This window comes from Chiloscyllium punctatum, chromosome 25 (assembly GCF_047496795.1).
Source record: "Chiloscyllium punctatum isolate Juve2018m chromosome 25, sChiPun1.3, whole genome shotgun sequence".
Taxonomy (NCBI): domain Eukaryota; kingdom Metazoa; phylum Chordata; class Chondrichthyes; order Orectolobiformes; family Hemiscylliidae; genus Chiloscyllium; species Chiloscyllium punctatum.
This window is the reverse complement of record NC_092763.1, coordinates 21796164-21817689: the sequence shown is the minus strand read 5'-3', so window position 1 is coordinate 21817689 and position 21526 is coordinate 21796164. Positions and strand designations below refer to the sequence as shown.

The following is a 21526-nucleotide window of genomic DNA, read 5'->3' as shown; positions in this document are numbered from 1 at the left end:
GAGGGGGCATGCAAGACCCACCAATGCAAGGCCCTTTAGAGGACAAGTACATTACACAAGGACCCATGCACTGTACAGGGCATGGACCTACAGATTTCATAAATCCTGGCCATCCATTTCAAAACAGTTTCTACTCTACTGTTGTTAGAATACTGAATGGACTCAAAAGCTCTTAGCATTTGCCTGTACCTGTGTGTGTTTTTTTTTTGTTTTTGCTGCTGTTTACCTACTATTTACTTATCTATGCTATTTAACAATGCGATCTGTCTGTATTACTCACAGGACAAAGCCTTTCACTGTGCTGTGGCACATGTGACAATAAATCCAATTCAATTCCTAATGCATCGGTTCCCTAAGTGCTGTATGACTCCTTGCTTTCGACAATATTGATCACTTCATGCAACACCAACACTTTTGTACACAGACGTCAGTAAAAGAATAAGGATGTTGATCAAGAGGGGAAGTGCTGCCACTGGATCCCATTGCTTTGTATACATTTTGTTCATTTCACTTCCATATGATGTATGAGACTGTCAACATAAACATTGATCCATAGTACATTCTGTATGGATGTGAACTTAAGCCTCCCAGAGACACAGTCACAAATGGGGCTAGGCAGAGACTCAAACAAACAGATATGTTTATGCGAATGTAAGAATTTAAATACGGTACAGTGTCACCCATGATCTTTGCAAGGTTTTTCTTTCCTTTCCCTCCTTCTACAAAGTCAGTGTTGCCCCAGGTTCTGCAGCTGGGTGGAGGAGCCCTGCTCTAAAATGTGCTAAAGGCTGCACTCACAGATGGCCTCATAGAGTCATAGGGATCTACAGCACAGGAAAAAAGCCCTTTGGCTCATTGTGTCTGCATCAGTCAAAAACAGCTACTAATCCTTGTTAAATCTAATTCTAGTGGTTAGTACTGTTGCCTCACAGTGCCAGGGAATCCGGTTCGATACTACCATCGGGCGACTGTGTGGAGTTCTCTCCATGTCTGCGTGGGTTCCTCTGGGTGCTCTGGTTTCCTCCCATATTACAGAGATGTGTCTGTTAAATGGATTGGGAATGCTAAATTGCCCTGTTGAGTTCAGGGTTGTACTTGCAAGGTATGTTAGCCATGGGAAGTGCAGAGTTATGGGGTTAGAGTAGGGGGATGGGCCTGGGAATGCTCTTCAGAGGGTCGGTGTGGACTTGATGGGCCAAATGGCCTGCTTCCACACTGTAAGAATTCTAATCCCATTTTCTATGCTATGACTCTATGACTTAGTTCATAGCCTTGTATCTTTTGGCACCACAAGTGCACATCTAAAAACTTAGATATTATGAGGCCTTCTCCCTACAGGCAGTGAGTTCCAGATCCTTAGCATCCTCTGAGTGAAATAGTTTTTTTTTCTCACATCTCCTCTATACCTTCTTTGCCTTACCTTAAATCTACGCCCCTGGTCATTGATCACTCCATCAGAGGGAGAAGTTTCTTCCTGTCTACCCTATGTATGTCCTCATAATTTTATAAATCTCAATCCTTTTCCTTCTCAAATTTCCTCTGTTCTTAGGAAAACAACCCTAGTCTGTCCAATCACTCTTCATAACTGAAACTCTCCAGCTGAGGCAACATCTTGATAAATCTCCTCTGTGCCCTCTCACATGCTATCACATCCCTCCAACAATGTGGATTCCAGAACTGCATGCAATACTATAACTGTGGCTATAACTGTTTTGTATAGTTCCAGTGTAACCTCCCTGGTCTTATATTCTATGCCTCAACTAATCAAGGTGAGAATGCCATACGCCAGCGTAACCAGTTTATCCACCTGTCCTGATGCCTTAAGGCTTTAGTGGGCATGTACAATAAAATCCCTCTGATCCTCAGTACTTGCCAGGGTCATATATTCCCTGTCTTGTTTGTCCTAACAATTAATTCAAGACAATCAGTTGTTCATGTGACCTGGCTAACTTTCACTTGTTAAAGGAGATATACATTTACACAGGACTTGTTCTCTGCAAACAAAAGTAATATGTTCAAGTTGTGCCCTTTTTTTGCATTAACTGGGAACTCTGGGAGCACCTTATTTCTCCTTGTTGCTTTCTCCATGGCAACACCTTGGTCAAGCAGAGATGAGTTGGCAACCAAGCAACATTGTTTTCTTTCTGTGCTATAAATTGTTGTGATTTTTTGAAGTTTGGCATTCTTATAGAACATAGAACATAGAACAATACAGCACAGAACAGGCCCTTCGGCCCACGCTGTTGTGCCGAACTTCTATCCTAGATTAAGCACCCATCCATGTACCTATCCAAATGCCGCTTAAAGGTCGCCAATGAATCTGACTCTACCACTCCCACGGGCAGCGCATTCCATGCCCCCACCACTCTCTGGGTAAAGAACCCACCCCTGACATCTCCCCTATACCTTCCACCCTTCACCTTAAATTTATGTCCCCTTGTAACACTCTGTTGTACCCGGGGAAAAAGTTTCTGACTGTCTACTCTATCTATTCCTCTGATCATCTTATAAACCTCTATCAAGTCACCCCTCATCCTTCGCCGTTCCAACGAGAAAAGGCCGAGAACTCTCAACCTATCCTCGTACGACCTACTCTCCATTCCAGGCAACATCCTGGTAAATCTTCTCTGCACCCTCTCCAAAGCTTCCACATCTTTCCTAAAGTGAGGCGACCAGAACTGCACACAGTACTCCAAATGTGGCCTAACCAAAGTCCTGTACAGCTGCAACATCACCTCACGACTCTTGAATTCAATCCCTCTGCTAATGAACGATAATACTCCATAGGCCTTCTTACAAACTCTATCCACCTGAGTGGCAACCTTCAAAGATCTATGTACATAGACCCCAAGATCCCTCTGTTCCTCCACCTGACCAAGAACCCTACCATTAACCCTGTATTCCGCATTCTTATTTGTCCTTCCAAAATGGACAACCGCACACTTGGCAGGGTTGAACTCCATCTGCCACTCCTCAGCCCAGCTCTGCATCATATCTAAGTCCCTCTGCAGCCGATAACAGCCCTCCTCACTGTCCACAACTCCACCTATCTTTGTATCATCTGCAAATTTACTGACCCACCCTTCGACTCCCTCATCTAAGTCATTAATAAAAATTACAAACAGCAGAGGACCCAGAACTGATCCCTGCGGAACTCCACTTGTAACTGGACTCCATGCTGAATATTTACCATCTACCACCACTCTCTGACTTCGACCGGTTAGCCAGTTTTCTATCCAATTGGCCAAATTTCCCTCTATCCCATGCCTCCTGACTTTCCGCATAAGCCTACCATGGGGAACCTTATCAAATGCCTTACTAAAATCCATGTACACTACATCCACTGCTCTACCCTCATCCACATGCTTGGTCACCTCCTCGAAGAATTCAATAAGACTTGTAAGGCAAGACCTACCCTTCACAAATCCGTGCTGGCTGTCCCTAATCAAGCAGTGTCTTTCCAGATACTCGTAAATCCTATCCCTCAGTACCCTTTCCATTACTTTGCCTACCACAGAAGTAAGACTAACTGGCCTGTAATTCCCGGGGTTATCCCTATTCCCTTTTTTGAACAGGGGCACAACATTCGCTACTCTCCAGTCCCCTGGTACCACCCCAGTTGCCAGTGAAGACGAGAAGATCATTGCCAACGGTACTGCAATTTCCTCTCTTGCTTCCCACATAATCCTAGGATATATCCCGTCAGGCCCGGGGGACTTGTCTATCCTCAAGTTGTTCAAAATGTCCAACACATCTTCCTTCCTAACAGGTATCTCTTCTAGCTTATCAGTCCGTTTCACACTCTCCTCTTCAACAATACGGTCCCTCTCGTTCGTAAATACTGAAGAGAAGTACTTGTTCAAGACCTCTCCTATCTCTTCCGACTCAATACACAGTCTCCCACCACTGTCCTTGATCGGACCTACCCTCGTTCTCGTCATTCTCAGGTTTCTCACATACGCATAGAATGCCTTGGGGTTATCCTTGATCCTATCCGCCAGGGATTTTTCATGCCCTCTCTTAGCTCTCCTAATCCCTTTCTTCAGGTCCCTTCTGGCTATCCTGTATCCCTCCACTGCTCTGTCTGAACCTTGTTTCCTCAACCTTATGTAAGCCTCCTTCTTCCTCTTTACTAGACATTCAACCTCCCTCGTCAACCAAGGCTCCCTCACACGACCATTTCTTTCCTGCCTGATCGGTACATACATATCAAGGACACGTCGTATCTGCTCCTTGAAAAAGTTCCACATTTCCACCACATCCTTCCCTGACAGCCTATGCTCCCAACGTATGCTCCTCAAATCCTGTCTTACAGCATCGTAATTTCCCTTCCCCCAATTGTAAAAACTTCCTTGTTGTGCGCACCTATCTCTCTCCATAACCAAGGTGAAAGTCACAGAATTGTGGTCGCCATCACCAAAATGTTCACCCACTAACAAGCCCACCACTTGTCCCGGTTCATTACCGAGTACCAAATCCAATATGGCCTCCCCTCTGGTTGGACAATCTACATACTGCGTTAGAAAAGCTTCCTGGACACACTGCACAAACACCGCCCCATTCAATCTACTTGATCTAAAGAGCTTCCAATCAATATTTGGGAAGTTGAAGTCGCCCATGACTACGACCCTGTGGCTTCTGCACCTTTCCAAAATCTGTTTCCCAATCTGTTTCTCCACATCTCTGCTGCTATTGGGGGGCCTATAATAAACACCCAACAAGGTGACTGCACCTTTCCTATTTCTGACTTCAGCCCATACTACCTCCAGAGGCAGATCCCCCTCAAACTTCCTTTCTGCAGCCGTTATACCATTTCTAATTAGCAATGCCACCCCCCTCCTTTTTTACCACCCTCCGTAATCTTACTGAAACATATGTAACCAGGAACCTCCAACAGCCATTCCTGTCCCTCATCTATCCATGTTTGATCTGATGAGTGGAAGACAGCAAAGTTTGGCAACTTGTTCCTGTTTGCATCAAACTGTAAATAATGTTGACTGTTCAGATTATTGAATGACAAATGTTCATGTGGACAGCTGAGAAACACCTTTGGAACCTCAGAATGAGTTAATGAGAAATTGGAGAAATCTGAAACCAGTTTAAGAAATTCATCATATTCAAGATTTTAAAAGCAAAACGTTTGCAATTTAAATTATGTCCAAAACAAAATTTAAGAATTGAAGTATTTATACCTATACTATGTCTCACATGGCAATGCCCACACTGTCAGTTGGTATAGAAGGTCAGGAATATTGCACTGTGTACCACACATGGGTATAACTTGTCTTTGCACAACGGTGCCTGGTTAAATGATGATGGGGTTCATACTGGGAGAAAGGAGATGGTACAAAGTATTATGTGAAATCAAAGGGCTAGGTAGTACTAAGCGATGGGAGAAATGTGTGTGTTTTAAGTATGACAGGAGTGCTAAAAATTGAGATTAGATTCCCTATAGAATGGAAACAAGCCATTTGGCCCAACAATCCACATCGACTCTCCGAAGAGTAACCCACCCAGACCCATTCCCGACGAGACATTTACCCCCGACTAATACACTTAACGCTATGGGCAATTTATCTGCACCAATTCACCTAACCTGCACATCTTTGGATTATGGGAGGAAACTGGAGCACCCAGAGGAAACCCACACAGACAGTTGCCCGAGGCCAGATTTGAACCCGAGTCCCTGGCACTGTGAGGCAGCAGTGCTAACCACTGAGCCACTGTGCCACCCCAAGTCTTAGTGCATTGGGACCACTTTTGGGATAGGAGACACCTGTACAAAAGCAAAGTGTTTCATCTGTGGAGGATTAGCAACAGTATCCTTAGGAGGAGGCTTGTTAGTGTGCTTTTGGAATGTTGGAACTGCATTTGTAAGAGACCAGAACATTAAAGTAGAAAAGGCACATAAGGTTTCCAAAGTTGAATATGAGGAGAGACAAAAGGAATACCATGTTAGTTGGGAGCTGTCCCTCACAACACTCTGTCTCGACATTGCAGTGGTTTAAGAAGACAGCTCACCACACTTTCGCCAGGCTATTTAGGAATGCACAAAGAATGCTGGCTTGGCCAGGGATGTCAAAATCCCTGATGAATGATGAATAAAAATGCTGTATCATGGTTTGAGTCCATTGGAGTTAATAATGAGTCAGCTGCTGCAGTGAAGGAAGGGAAATCAATCTGTAGAGCAGATCCCGCTGTCTTGTAGGATCTCCTATCCAATGTGTCCAAAGTTCTGTCAGTTAAAAATTAGTCTGTTCATTCATATGAAGATCTATGAACTGAAACACATGACTGTAAGTCAGCATCACCCTTGAATTGAGAGACAGGTAGGAAGTTCATCTTAGCTTTAAGCACAAAAGCAAATTTGCTAAAACTTCGAGTCGGATTTAGAGATTAACCAGAGGTGGAAATAGTGATTAAGGAATGGAGTTCGTGTTAGGAATCAAAACAAAAATAGGTTTGGGGAGAGACATTTTATCACAGATTTGGTGAAACTGAATATAGTTTCTTACTTTGAAAAGCCACTCTTCAGTACGTGGTAGGGACAGAAGTCCGATATATGGAATTTTAGCTTGGAATCATAAGAAAAATGGAGGTTGATTCTATGGATTTTCTCCAGCCTCTCCCTGACTGGATCTGCAAACTTGTGATGAACTGGGCCAGATGTTTTCTGGTGCTTTGAAAAATCTTTTGTATCAGGAATATTGTGGCATCTTGTTTGTAACTAGCTGGCTTAAAAAGTGTGCTTTGGGCCTAGATTGCCGAATATAGGAAAATAACAAAAACGAAATCGCATTGCAGAGATTCATGTTTTACTGATTCCGAACAAAGACATTTGCTTAGTTATCCAGCTGAATCTGCTTGAAGTGAATAATTTAACGTACCTTATTTAACTTGTCTTCCTTCACTCTATTTTAAGGTGTGGGGATTACAATGGTGCTTTCATCGACATTTGCCAACATTTCTTACTCCTGCATCCTCGCCTACAGTCTGTACTACCTGTTTGCTTCCTTTCAATCACCCCTGCCATGGACAGACTGCTTCAGTTGGTGGGGAGCAGATGAAACATGCAGCAGGACTCCCAAAGGTACAAGGCTCACATTTACTGGGGGAGAGTGTCGACCCTGATTATTGATTGTTCATTCTGTTTAAAAGGAGAAGGAAGAAAATATTGTCCAAAGTTAAAAATCACACAACACCAGGTTATAGTCCAACAGGTTTAATTGGAAGCACACCAGCTTTCGGAGCGACACTCCTTCATCAGGTGATTGTGGAGGGCTCGATCGTAACACAGAATCTATAGGAAAAATTTGCAGTGTGATGTAACTGAAATTATACATTGAAGAATTAATTGTCTGTTAAGCCTTTCATCTGTTAGAATACAGTGATAGTTTCACTTCTTTCATGTGTAAATCACAAAACCTTTTTTTAAAAGTTGCATTCTCGGGTTAGCTGTTAACAATGGTGATAGCTAGACAATATGTTGAAAATATTGTCAGTACTTTCACTTGCTATCTTCATTTTGATATTGCAGCAGCAAAGTTGGATAACGGTGATTTACATGTGTGAGTGTTTGAGCTTTCAGGATTGTGGATAGTCTAAATCTTTATTGAAAGTAAATTAGTTTGAGTGCCAATCTGTTGCATACTGTGATAACATTTTACTTTAAACTGGCATGTCTTTTTCTGTATATACCTGTTTGCTTATTGTTTCATTTTATCTTTTACGCTTTCAACTCTTTATTTCGTCTTTCGCCTGTTTGTCTCCTACTTTTGACACGGTGTTTATCGTGTGTTTCACACATTTACCACTTGGTTCTGTGTTTTTTTCCCAGCCAGAATCTCATCCTTTTCCTGTTTGTATAAGAGTCTTCCTCTCTGTTTTCCATCTCCTCATGATTTTGTCACTCATTCTTTCAGTGTCTTGCAAAAATTGTCTCTATTTCTGACACTTTGCATTAAAATAACACATCATTTTGGTCTTCTAAATCTCTTAGAAATGAAGAAACCATCTTATTTGTCTCTCGGAGAGGGTCCTTGGATGTGTGCATTTATGATAAAAGATTAAGTGCTTATGCCTGAATTTGATTTAAAAACAACTCCAATACATAAATACTCAGAACATCTGCTGGGTTCAAGTTCTGGTGTAAATATTGGGATGTACTGACATGCAAACAGTCCCATACAATGTTAACAGCCTGGTCACTTTGTTCACTTGGGCAGGTGCCTGTATTGTTCGGGATGTAACTCAGCCAAATCGATACAGTCCCAATTGTTATATCTCTTGGGCCTTGCAAGAACCACATTCCAGAAAGAATGTTAATAAGATGTGCATGTTTCACGGAAAATTATAAAACACAGCAATTAAAATATCTTAGTTCCTTGCAGAATTAATGAGATTAAATTTGATATAATCTGACTACCTGAACTGTAGACAAAATCTTGGACACATTATCAGGGATGCAGTATAATAAAAGGGATGAGGCTGATTCAGTCAGGGTGAAGCTCCAGTCATAATTATCTGATTCGAAGTGACTGCTTTGTTCTTAATGAAGAGTAATTCTAAACCAAGTTTTATACAACCTAGACCCACTCTGCAATCTTACTCTGAATGATGGATATTTTGAAATCGTTAATATAACATGGCTGCAGACAAACAATGAAACTTGTCCGAATGGATCTGAAATCTCCATTCCTCACCAGGGTCCGAGTGAGCAATACTGGGAGTAAGTATATTTCTGCAGAGAGCTGCACCTATAACCTGCACAGCTGGGCCAGTAACTCCTCTTGAGATGGTTGTTTGGTAAATGCCCTTGTTTAATGGACATAAAATTATTTGATATTGCTAGAGGTACAATTTACATTGCACACCTCTTACAAAATGATATAACAACAGAGGCCCATTCCTTAGCTTATACTCTCCTGGATGCGTATATTGGTCAATTATGCAGCAAAACCTATATTCATCACTCTTATCCATTTGTATCCATTAATTAAAGTGATTCTTCTTGAAATCGAATGATTCCAGTTATCCCTTTAAGTAGCCAACCTGGGAATTAAATTGAGGGGGTTCCATTGTGATTAAAATGCTCATGGAGACATACATTCAGAGTCCTGCACTAGAATATGGCACTTATCATTTTTCATACCAGGGATTTGGGCCAAGGGTGATTAATGAGGACTCATTCCAATTTGTATAGGCATACTTCAGAGAGGTGACTGCATCTACGAAGGTACAGCTGCCTCAGGCCTGATATAATTCATGGGCTCATGGACCAACCAAAACACAACTTATACTCTTCAGTCTAGTTAGGGGAATTTTTGAGTATCCTTAGAAAGGTGAATTAGCCTTTTTGGTAAGCTCCCTAGGCACCGTTAGGGGGGTTTGGTGTACTTTTGGAGAGGCAACTGCCCTTTGGGATTGTTAAAATTAGACTTGAATGTGGGAAGAAATACATAAAGTCTTTCAAAAGGATATGTCAACTCCATTGTCAAGAAAATCGGTCAATCTTTCAAGGTATTAAAAACAAATGCCCTCTAAATAATTGAAGCGAAACTGTCTGCAGTGCTTAACAAAAATGTACTTGATCTTGACATAGGATTGAGGGTTATCAGAACAGAATTGGTGCTGATTTCACAACCATTCATTATTACAATGTGGTGCCAGTTCACAGTTTGTTTGACAGAATCAGGTGGTCATGAATTCCAGTGTATGTATTCATAAGGAATGAAAGGCAGTAAGATGTATTCTCAATGAAGGCATTTCTTTTGAAATAGTGATTAAATTAATGGACAATGAAAATTTTTTTTAATCTTCACAAGTGTCCTGAGTTCTGCCCATGGTGAATATTGGACAAGTTGGTAGGTTTAAACAGAAAATATGTGTTGGTGTCACAGAGACTATAGGTTGGCATGGAGGATATGAGGAGATAATGGAGACTGCAGATGCAGGATAAAGTGTGGCCCTGAAAAAGGCACTGCAGGTCAGGCAACACCTGAGGAACAAGAGGATCAACATTTTGGGCAGGACCCTTCTTCAGGGCTGAGGAGGGGGAAGGGTGTTGAGAGATAAATGGGGAGAGGGGGGTTACGGCGAGGAGAAGAGGCGATGTGGTTGAAAGAAGAAGGTGATAGTGATAGGTTGTGGGAAGGGTGAAGCGGAGATGAGAATGAGGTGGGGTGGGTTGAATCTGGGATGGGATGGAGGGAGGGGAGATTTGGAAACTGGTGAGTTTAATGTTTATGCCATATGGATGAAGGCTCATGAGATGGAAGATGAGGTATTCCTCCTCCAGTTTGCAGATGGCCTTGTGTGGCTCCTTCCTCCTCTCCAGTCCTGAAAAAGGGACCTGCCCAAAACATCGACTCTCTTGCTCCTCGGATGCTGCCTGACTTGCTGTGCCTTTTCCAGCACCATAATTTATCAACTATGGAGGATATTAGGGCTGTTGGTTATGTATTATGAGGAATAGGTTAGCATGGGGGAGAATGAGGACCCATGACACTGGTGATGGCATGAGATAATGTGTTGGCATGGATAGCGCATGGGGAGTAAACTGGGTGGAGGGGTATTAGACAAGATGGCCGAGGTGCTGTTTTTTGATTTATTGTTAATTCAATGATTTGACAAAGTACCAGTGCACAAAGGTCAGATGTTTGTCCAATCTGCCTCTGTAGTAACAGCCTCTGGGTTGTTTCTCAGATCACCCATTTTCATCTGCTCCACTACATACCATCAGTTTCCATCCCCTAACACATCCCACCCCCCCACCCCCAATAGAATAGACATCTGACCTCCTAGAGTATTTACACATCCTGACCCTGTGGTCCATGTAACAATGCTATTGCTTTAAGAAGTTGTTTTATCCTTTTGTTTTAAAGTCAGAGGTGTTGAGGTGCCCAGTGAAAACTCAGAGAATTGCAGGTGAAACCATCTGTTTTGTTGAATATGCCTTTTCCCAAGTGTGTGTCTATGGAATGTTACTATATTAGAATAGTTACTGTTTATTTGCTAACTAATCTTTTATTGTGTTACATTTTCCAATCGTCATGATTTGGAGATGTCGTTGTTGGATTGGGGTGTACAAAGTTAAAAATCACACAACACCAGGTTATAGTCCACAGGTTTAATTGGAAGCACACTAGCTTTCGGAGTGATGCTTCTTCTTCAGGTGATAATGGAAGGCTCGATCTTAACACAAAGAATTTATAGCAAACATTAACAGTGTGACGTAACTGAAATTACACATTGAAAAATTGATTGTTAAGTCTTTCATCTGTTAGAATACAGTGATAGTTTCACTTCTTTCATGTGTAAATCACAAAACGTTTTTTTTTTAAAGTTGCATTCTCAGGTTAGCTGTTAACAATGGTGATAGCTGGACAATATGTTGAAGGTGTTAGCTCCCTGTGTTCTCTGTCTATGCCATGATGTTTAGATCGATTCTAATCTAAAAGGTGAGATAACAGCATTTTACATAAATTCATGCAGTTTTTGGGCTCAGAGTTCTACATGAATGCATGCAGTTTTTGAGCAAAGTACAATGTAACCCCTACAAGTACGAATTTGTACTTGCAGGGTTACACTGTACTTTGCTCAAAAACTGCATGAATTTATGTAAAACTCCATTATATCTCTTTTTAGATTAGAATCAATCTAAGCATCGTGGTATAGACAGAGAACACGGGGGCTAACACCTTCAACATATTGTCCAGCTATCACTATTGTCAACAGCTAACCCGAGAATGCAACTTTTTTTTAAAAACGGTTTTGTGATTTACACATGAAAGAAGTGAAACTATCATTGTATTCTAACAGATGAAAGGCTTAACAGACAATCAATTTTTCAATGTGTAATTTTAGTTACATTACACTGTAAATGTTTGCTATAAATCCTGTGTGTTAAGATTGAGCCCTCCACTATCACCTGATGAAGGAGCGTCGCTCCGAAAGCTAGTGTGCTTCCAATTAAACCTGTTGGACTATAACCGGGTGTTGTGTGATTTTAAACGTTTTCCAATAGAATTACAACCAAGCCAATTATTTTCTTTTTTTTCTCTTTTGTTGTGTTTTAGCTATAGTGTAAGAATAAATTGTGTTTTGTTTACCGTTGAGTAGTTTGACCAATCAAATTGTGTCAGGAATGCAAAACACCTTGGATTTACCTTTTAAAATAAGAAAGAGTTAGGGTCTAGGCTACCATCTTAATCTATTCTGAGGGATTTTGGTCTGGCCCATAACATCCTGAACTGGGATCGAATATTCAAGGCTACAGTGACTACACAGATAGTTTCAATAGTACAATGTGCAGCAGTTAACGAAGCACTATCAGAACTCCATCAAATCAAATCAGTTCTTTTGCGAATCACATCAGCACTCACTGTTTAAATAATATCACATCTTTAGAAGGTCAGGAGACACGGAGAAAGTTCATAAGTTTAATTACAACTCAACATATTTATCCATTTCTAAAAGTTTAACTGGTTGTCTTTATGTTGGTTAACTGTTAAATCTATTTTTATTTGACAGTCAGCTTCTGTATACTTGTCATTGTGTAAATTAAATACCATCCTGACGCACGATGTTTTTTGTTGTCATTTTCTTTAGTAAAGGAGTTTTACGACGAACTAGCTCAATGGATGAGACTGGGGAGATAGTCTGGTATTTAGCTCTCTGTCTGCTTCTGGTCCGACTGATGGTGGGGGCAGCATTATCAAAAGGAATCAAATCATCAGGGAAGGTAAATGATTGGTGATGAATAGAATTAAAACTAGTGACAAAGTACAGATTTCTGTGACAATAAAACTAGAATTTATAAATGATTTATGAAGTGGCTGGTTAATCTCTGAGATGACATTAATAATGTTTGTTTGGGGAGTGGGAGATCCATAATTCGTCAACACTTTAGGCCTGAGGGAGATCTGAAGATCTTTCACCTGAGAGAAAGAACAGTAGCAATTCCTCCCAAACCCCTGCAATGTCACCCTCATTCTGAGGGTTTCAGTCCCTGATGCAGAGGTGCTGGGGAATTTCCAATTGCTGTGGAAGGCTGTGCAGGACTGGACGGATTAGGGTCAGGTTTTATTTGAGTAAAATGAGATTTGTCTGGACAATGAGAATGGGAAAGAAACCCACGCTATAAAAGTGAGGAATGAATTCTGTTCTTTTTTTTCTATTAAATCTGATGTTTTACTGAATATGAGAAATAAATGAGATATGATTATATTATTAAAATTCTGTCACATGGAGCATATCACTGTTAAATATTCCCTTTGTGCATTATTATTTCTTCAATAACATTGTTTCACTCTCTGCATTGATTACAATCCAATCCTATATATTTTCCATTGATTTGGACTCAGTACTATAAATGTTGTACCAGTCTATATAGGAAAATCTAAAAAAATATTCTCCATGGTCAGGTGGTTTACTTCACTGCAACATTCCCATACTTGGCTTTGACCGTACTCCTGATCCGAGGGCTGACATTGGAGGGAGCCTCTAAAGGAATTGAATTCTACATCGGAAGCCAGTCAGACTTCTCCAAACTGACTGATGCTCAGGTAATTAGAACAAAGTTTTTTTTTTCTTTTTCTTAGTTTTTTAGTAGTCTCATTGGGAATTTAGAATACTGGGAATGGAGGTTAGGGGAGTTGAATGTTCCTCCTGCAGAAGTGCACCCAATCCCAGCTCCTCGAAAACCGCATTAGGGAACTGGAGCTGGAGCTGGATGAACTTCAGATTATTCGGGAGGCAGAGGAGGTTATTGAGAGGACCTATGGGGAGATAGACATACCTAAGGTAACAGCAGGTACAGCATTTTGGATACTGTTGGGGTGGGGTGGGGGGGTGGAGTGCTGACTTACCAGGGGTAAGCAATGGGACACAGGTCTCTGGCACAGAGTCTGTCCCTGTTGCTCAGAAGGAAAGGGGGAAGAGGAACAGAGCATTAATCATTGGGGACTCCAACTTGATAGGGACAGATAGGAGGTTCTGTGGGAATGATAGAGACTCACAGTTGATATGTTGTCTCCCAGATGCCAGGGTTCATGATCTGATCATGTGTTCGGGATCCTTGAAGCGGAGGGAGAGTAAGTCCAAGTCGTGGTCCACAAAGGCACCAATGACATAGGTCGGAAGAGATATGGGGATTTAAGGCAGAAATTCAGGGAGCTGGGGTGGAAGCTTAGAGTTAGAACAAACAGAGTTGTTATCTCTGGTTTGTTGCCCGTGCCATGTGCAAGTGAGGCAAGGAATAGGGAGAGAGAGGAGTTGAACACATGGCTACTGGGATGGTGCAGGAGGGAGAGTTTCAAATACCTGGATAATTGGGGTTCTTTCTAGAGTAGGTGGGACCTTGGGACCTCTACAAACAGGATGGTCTTCACCTGAACCAGAGGGGTGCCAATATTCTGGGGGAAGGGTTGGGGGAGTTGGGGGGTGTTGTGGGGGGGGGGGGGGGGAATGTGGAAACCGGGATATTTGCTAATGCTCTTTGGGTGGAATTAAACTAATTCAGCAGGAGGATAAGAACCTAAATTGTCATTTGAGTATACAGGAGGTTGAGATTAATGAGGTCAGAAATAAGGTTTCAAGGTCGTAAGAGGGCACCGACAAGCAAGAGGTTGGTTTGAAATGTGTCTACCTCAATGCCAGGAACATCCAGAATAAGATGGGTGAACTTGCAGCTTGGGTTTCAGTGTTGTGGCCATTTCAGAGATATGGGTGGACCAAGGACAGGAATGGTTATTGAAGGTTCTGAGATTTAAATGTTTCAGTAAGAGCAGAGAGAATGTTAAAGGGGGCAGGGTGAGGCATTGTTAGTCAAGGGCAGTATAATGGTTGCAGAAAGGACGCCTGAGGACTCATCTACTGAGGTAGTATGGGTTATGGTTAGAAACAGGAAAGGAGAGGTCACCCTGTTGGGAGATTTCTGTAGGCCTCCAAATAGTTCCAGAGATGTAGAGGATAGGATAGCAAAGATGATTCTCGATAGGAACGAGAGTGATAGGGTAGTTGTTATGGTGGATTTTAGCTTTCTAAATATTGACTGGAAATACTATAGTTCAAGTACTTTAGATGGGTCAGTTTTTGTTTGATGTATGCAGAAGGGTTTCCTGACCCAGTATGCAAACAGGCCAACAAGGGGCGTGGCCACATTAGATTTGGTACTGGGTAATGAACCTGGCCAAGTGTTAGATTTGGAGGTAGGTGAGCACTTTGGTGATAGTGACTACAATTCTGTTATGTTTACTTTAGTGATGGGAAGGGATAGGTATAAACCAGAGTGCAAAAGTTACAGCTGGGGGAAAGGTAATTACAATGCGATTAGGCAAGATTTAAGATGCATAGGATGGGGAAGAAAACGCCAGGGGATGAGCACATTTGAAATGTGGAGTTTATTCAAGGAACAGCTACTGCGCGTCCTTGATAAGTATGTACCTGTCAGGCAGGGAGGAAGTGGTGAGCGAGGGAGCTGTGGTTTTCTGAAGAAGTTGAATCTCTTGTCAAGAGGAAGAAGAAGGCTTATGTTAGGATGTGACGTGAAGGCTCAGTTAGCACGCTCGAGAGTTACAAGTTAGCCAGGAAAGACCTAAAGAGAGAGCTAAGTAGAGCCAGGAGGGGACATGAGATGTTCTTGGCAGATAGGATCAAGGAAATCCATAAGTCATTTTATAGACATATCAGGAATAAAAGAATGGCCAAAGTAAGATTAGAGCCAACCAAGGATAGTAGTGGGAAGTTGTGCGTGGAGTTAAAGGTGATCGGGGAAGCACCAAATGAACACTTTTTGTCAGTATTCACACTAGAAAAGCACAATGTTGTTGAGGAGAATACTGAGATAAAGGCTACTAGACGAGATGGGATTGAGATCCTTAGAAGGAAGAGCTGTTAGCAATTCTGGAAAGTGTAAAAATAGATAAGTCCCCTGCGCTGGACGGAATTTATCCCAGGATTCTCTGGGAAGCCAGGGACTAGATTGCCAAACTTTTAGCTTTGATCTTTACGTTGTCATTGTCTATAGAAATAGACAGAAGACTGGAGGATAACAAATGTTGTTCCCTTGCCCAAGAAAGGGAGTACAGACAAACAGTGAGCCTTACTTCGGTTGTGGGTAAAGCGTTGGAAAAGGTTATAAGAGATAGGATTTATAATCATCTAAAAAGGAATAAGTTGATTAGGGATAGTCAATATGGGTTTTTGAAGGGTAGGTCATGCCTCATGAGAAGGTGACCAAACAGATAAATGAGGGTAAAGCAGTTGATAAGGTGTATATGGATTTCAGTTTGGGGTTTGATAGGGTTCCCCACTGTAGGCTATTGCACAAAATACAGAGGCTTGGGATTGAGCGTGATTTGACAGTTTGGATCAGAAATCGGCTGGCTGAAAGAAGACAGGTTGGTGGTTGATGGGAAATGTTCATCCTGGAGTTCAGTTACTAGTGGATTACTGCAAGGATCTGTTTTGGGGCCACTGGTGTTTGTCATTTTTATAAACAAGGGCGTAGAAGAATGGGTTAGTAAATTTGCAGATGACAGGTTGATGGAGTTGTGGATAGTGTTGAAGGAAGTTGCAGGTTGCAGAAGGAGATGTATAAGCTACAGAACTGGGCTAAGAGGTGGCAATTGAGTTTTATGCAGAAAAGTGTGAGGTGATTCACTTTGGAAGGAGTAGCAGGCATGCAGACTACTGGGCTAATGGTCAGATGTTTGGTAGTATAGATGAGCATAGAGATCTTGGTGTGCATGTACAAAGATCCTTGAAAGTTGCCACCCAAGTTCAGAGTTGTTAAGAAGGCATATGGTGTGGTAGCTTTTATTGGTAAAGAGATAAAGTTTTGGCACCATGAGATCATGCTGCAGCTGTACAAAACTCTAGTGTGACCACACTTAGAGTGTAGTGTACAGTTCTGGTCACTATATTATAGGAAGGATGTGGAAGCCTTGGAAAGGGTTCAGAGGAGATTTACTCGGATGTTGCCTGGTACGGAGGGAAGGTCTTACGAGGAAATGCTGATGGACTTGATATTGTTTTCATTCGAGAGGAGAAGGTTGAGAGGTGACTTGATGAGACATAGAAGATAATCAGAGGGTTCAGTAGAGGGGACAGTGAGTGTCTTTTTCCTCAGATAGCGATTGCTAGCATGAGGGGACAAAGCTTTAAATTCAGAGGTGATAGATGTAGGACAGATGTCAGAGGTAGTTTCTTTACTCAGAGAGTCGTGAGACGTGGAACGCATTGCCAGCCACAGTAGTAGATTCGCCAACTGTAAAGGCATTCAATGGTCATTGTCAAGGCATATGGACGAGAATGGAATAGTTTAGGTTTGATGGGCTTCAGATTGGTTTCACAGGTCAGTGCGACATCAAGGGCTGAAGGGCCTGTATTGCCCTGTGATGTTCTATGTTCTTAAAGTCAATGATTGAATTTCAAGGGTTTTTTTTAGTCATTCTGTTTGGTGTTTCTGTCATATTTAATTTGCTGTTTACGTAACCATTTTAAGAGTACAATGTTGCTTTTTGGGCCATGTATAAATAAATAAAACATCATTTCAATTTCTGATTACTTGGTGGATGGGCATTTTTAAAATACTCCTGACAACTTACTTTAACAAATGGGAAAATATAGCATTAGATAGTAAGGTAAAATGACCAAAGTCTTACCAGCTCATGGGGCTGCTCCCTCACTTGAGAGAGATGATTTGTGGTGGTGCTGATAGTCCTCAGGTGAGGGGAGAGATTGGAAAGAGAGTCCTTCAAGGTAACTTCAGCCAGCATGGGAATTAAACCCATACTGTTGGCATCACTGTGTATTGCAAGCCAGCTAGCTAGCCAACTGAGCAAACCCAAATTCAATAGCAAACTGTAATCAAATGGAATGGTACAGTGTAGGCTGGGATCAGAAGGACAAGATAGAGTGGATATGATGGACTTGGACAGAGGAGGATAGGATGAGCTGGAATTGGTTGAAGTAGGTTATGCAGCAGTGGGTAGGGTGGAATGGGATGAGATGGAATTAATTGAAGTAGGTTGATGTAGCAATGGATAAGGTGGAATGGGATGAGATGGAATTAGTTGAGGCATAATGCAGTGATGATGGGATTCTGGGTAATCCAAGATGGAGGATGGGAAAACTTTCTGGCTGTAACAGCTGCTCCTTTTTTGAGGTATTTTAGGTGTTGGAGGTGATTTCCTCGAATTCCAGGAGCAGCAATTACTGTTTCATGTGCTGTTGCCTTGTTTTGGAACTTTGGAGAAAAAAGGTCAAAACAACAGCAGTTCTAAAAAGGGAGAGGTACAAACATGGGAAGCACATGGTGAGGTCAGTGCAGGAGAGAGAGAGAGAGAGAGAGAAAGAAACTGACACCGCAGTGAACCTGAATAGTTCCTGCCTTTGCTGTTTGAATTCATGTATCACTGGACATCTGGGTGCATCTGGGAAAATTAACAAACAGTGAAATTCACAACTAATCTTGGAGGAACTGTTTGGGCAAAGTCACAGCACAGAAACAGATAAATGAATTGTTTTAGGTGCGGCCAACAGAAAGTCTGCAGTAGAGAGTAGAGTGGGTTCTTTCTTGATCATATGTTTTTTGAGATATGTCTCTTGATTAAACTTAGAATATAAGCCACAAATATTAATTTAACCTGGAGCAGTGTTTTGTAGAGGAATAAGACAGGGTTATTTTCTGAGTCTGTACATTGTGAAGGAGCAAAAATTGCCTTTAGTAGAGTGATATGTGCTTCTTGTCAGATGTGGGAGTTTAATGAGAGTTTACTGTTTACTGTAGATTATACCTGCAGTAAATGCTGTTGGTTGTGAATCCAATCAGATCGAATGGATTGGTTGGAGAGGCAGTTAGAGGCAATGACGAATTTGCAATAGCAACAGTATATGATGGATGGCAGTTATAGGAAAGGGGAAAAGTCACAGATGCAGTCACTCCAGGAAAGGTAAGAGAGGTAGGCAGATAGTGCAGGAGTCTTCTATGGCTATCCCCATTTCAAACAAGTATGCTGTTTTGGAAAATGTAGGGGGTAATGGATTCTCATGGGAACATAGCACGAACAGCCAAGTTTCTGCTATTGAGACTGGTTCTAATGCAATGAGGGGTACCTGGGGTTCCAAGAGATCAATTGTGTTAGGGAATTCTCTAGTCCGAGGTACAGACAGATGTTTCTGTGGCCAGCAGCGAAAAATCAGAATGGTGTGTTGCTTCCCTGGTGTCAGGATTAAGGATATCTCAAAGAGGATGCAGAATGTTTTCAAGGGGGAGAGGGGCTAGAAAGAGGTCATTGTCCACATTGGAACCAACGACATAAGATGGAAAAGATTGACATTCTGAAGGGAGATTACAGAGAGTTAGGCAGAAATTTAAAAATCAGGTCCTCGAGAGTAGTAATACCTGGATTACTCCCGGTGCTACGAGCTAGTGAGGGCAGGAATAGGAGGATAGTGCAGATGAATGCTTGGCTAAGGAGCTGGTGTATGGGAGAAGGATTCACATTTTTGGATCATTGGAATCTCTTTTAGGATAGAAGTGACCTGGACAAGAAGGACGGATTGCACCTAAATTGGAAGGGGATTAATGTACCCGCAGAGAGATTTGCTAGAGCTGCTCAGGAGGATTTAAACTAATAAGGTGGGGGTGGGGGAGGGGTGGTGGTGGGTTGGGACCCAGGAAGATAGTGAAGAAAGAGATCAATCTGAGACTGGTACAGTTGAGAACAGAAGTAAGCCAAACAGTCGGGGCAGGCAGGGACAAGGTAGGACTAATAAACTAAACTGCATTTCTTTCTATGCAAGGGACCTAACAAGGAAGGCAGATGAACTCAGGGCATGGTTAGGAACGTGAGACTACAATATCATAGCAATGACAGAAACATGGCCAGGGATGGGCAGGACTGGCAGCTTAATGTTCCAGAATGCAAATGCTACAGGAAGGATAGAAAAGCTTGCAAGAGAGGAGGGAGAGTGGCGTTGTTGATAAGGGATAGCATTACAGCTGTTCCTAGGGAGCATATTTCCGGAAATACATCCAGGGAAGTTATTTGGTGTCGGAAGATTGGAGCTTGGCAAATGTGGTGGCACTGTTTAAGAAGGGTGGTAAGATAAGCCATGGAACTATAGACCAGTGAGTCTGGCGTCTGTGGTGGGCAAGTTGTTGGGGGAATCCTGAGGGAAAGGATGTACATGTATTTGGAAAGGCAAGGACTGATTAGGGACACTCAACATGGCTTTGTGTGTGGAAAATCATGTCTCACAAACTTGATCGCATTTTTTGAAGAAGCAACAAAGGACTGATGAGGGCAGAGCAGTATATGTGATCGTTATGGACTTCAGTAAGGCGTTTGACAAGGTTTCTCATGGGAGTCTGGATAGCAAGGTTAGATCTCATGGATTACAGGGAGAATTAGCCATTGGATACAGAACTGGCTCAAAGGTAGAAGACAGAGTGTGGTGGTGGAGGGTTGTTTTTCAGACTGGAGACCTGTGACCAGTGGAGTGCCACAAGGATCGGTGCTGGATCCACTCCTTTTCGTCCCATTTACATAAATGATTTGGATGTGAGCATAAGAGGTATAGTTAGTAAGTTTGCAGATGACACCAAAATTGGAGGTGTAGTGGACAGTGAAGAAGGTTATCTCAGATTCCAACAGGATCTTGAGCAGACAGACCAATGGGCTGAGAAGTGGCAGATGGAGTTTAATTCAGATAAATGCAAAGTGCTGTATTTTTGGAAAGCAAATCTTAGCAGGATTTATACACTGAATGGTAAGGTCCTAGGGAGTGTTGCTGAACAAAGAGACCATGGAGTGCAGGTTCATAGCTCTTTGAAAGTGGAGTCACAGGTAGCTAGGATAGTGAAGAAGGCGTTTGGTATGCTTTCCTTTATCGGTCAGAGTATTGAGTTCAGGAGTTGGGAGGTCATGTTGTAGCTGTACAGGACATTAGTTAGGCCACTGTTGGAATATTGCGTGCAATTTTGGTCTCCTTCGTATCAGAAAGATGTTGTGAAACTTGAAAAGGTTAAGAAAAGATTTAAAAGGATGTTGCCAGGGTTGGAGGATTTGAGCTATAGCGAGAGGCTGAGTAAGCTGGGGCTGTTTTTCCTGGAGCGTTGGAGAGGTGACTTTATAGAGGTTTACAAAATTATGAGAGGCATAGATAGGATAGATGGACAAGCTCTTTTCCCTGGGGTGGGGGAGTCCAGAACTAGAGGGCATAGAGTCATGAGAGACGAAAAATATAAAAGGGATCTAAGGGGCAACTTTTTCACACAGAGGGTGGTATGTGCATGGAATGAGCTGCCAGAGGAAGTGGCAGAGGCTGGTACAATTGCGACATTTAAAAGGCATTTGGATGGGTATATGAATAGGAAGGATTTGGAGGGATATGGGCTGGGTGCTGACAAGTGGGACTTGGGTTGGGACAGTTGGTCAGCATGGATGGGTTTGACCAAAGGGTCTGTTTCCGTGCTGTACATCTCTATGATTCTGTGATTCTAGATGGAGAAGATATC

At 42.2% G+C, this 21526-nt stretch overlaps 1 protein-coding gene across 6 annotated transcripts in view; it reads left to right on the top strand.

Annotated features, from left to right (window-relative positions):
* LOC140495746 (sodium- and chloride-dependent neutral and basic amino acid transporter B(0+)-like) overlaps window positions 1-21526 on the top strand; it is a 68897-nt gene that overhangs the window by 28533 nt on the left and 18838 nt on the right. For all 6 annotated transcript variants that reach the window (XM_072594802.1, XM_072594801.1, XM_072594805.1 and 3 more), the window contains 4 exons: window positions 6923-7090; window positions 8590-8728; window positions 12610-12742; window positions 13425-13565. In XM_072594802.1, the coding sequence (XP_072450903.1) occupies window positions 6923-7090; window positions 8590-8728; window positions 12610-12742; window positions 13425-13565 (581 nt within the window). The remainder of the gene's footprint in view (window positions 1-6922; window positions 7091-8589; window positions 8729-12609; window positions 12743-13424; window positions 13566-21526) is intronic.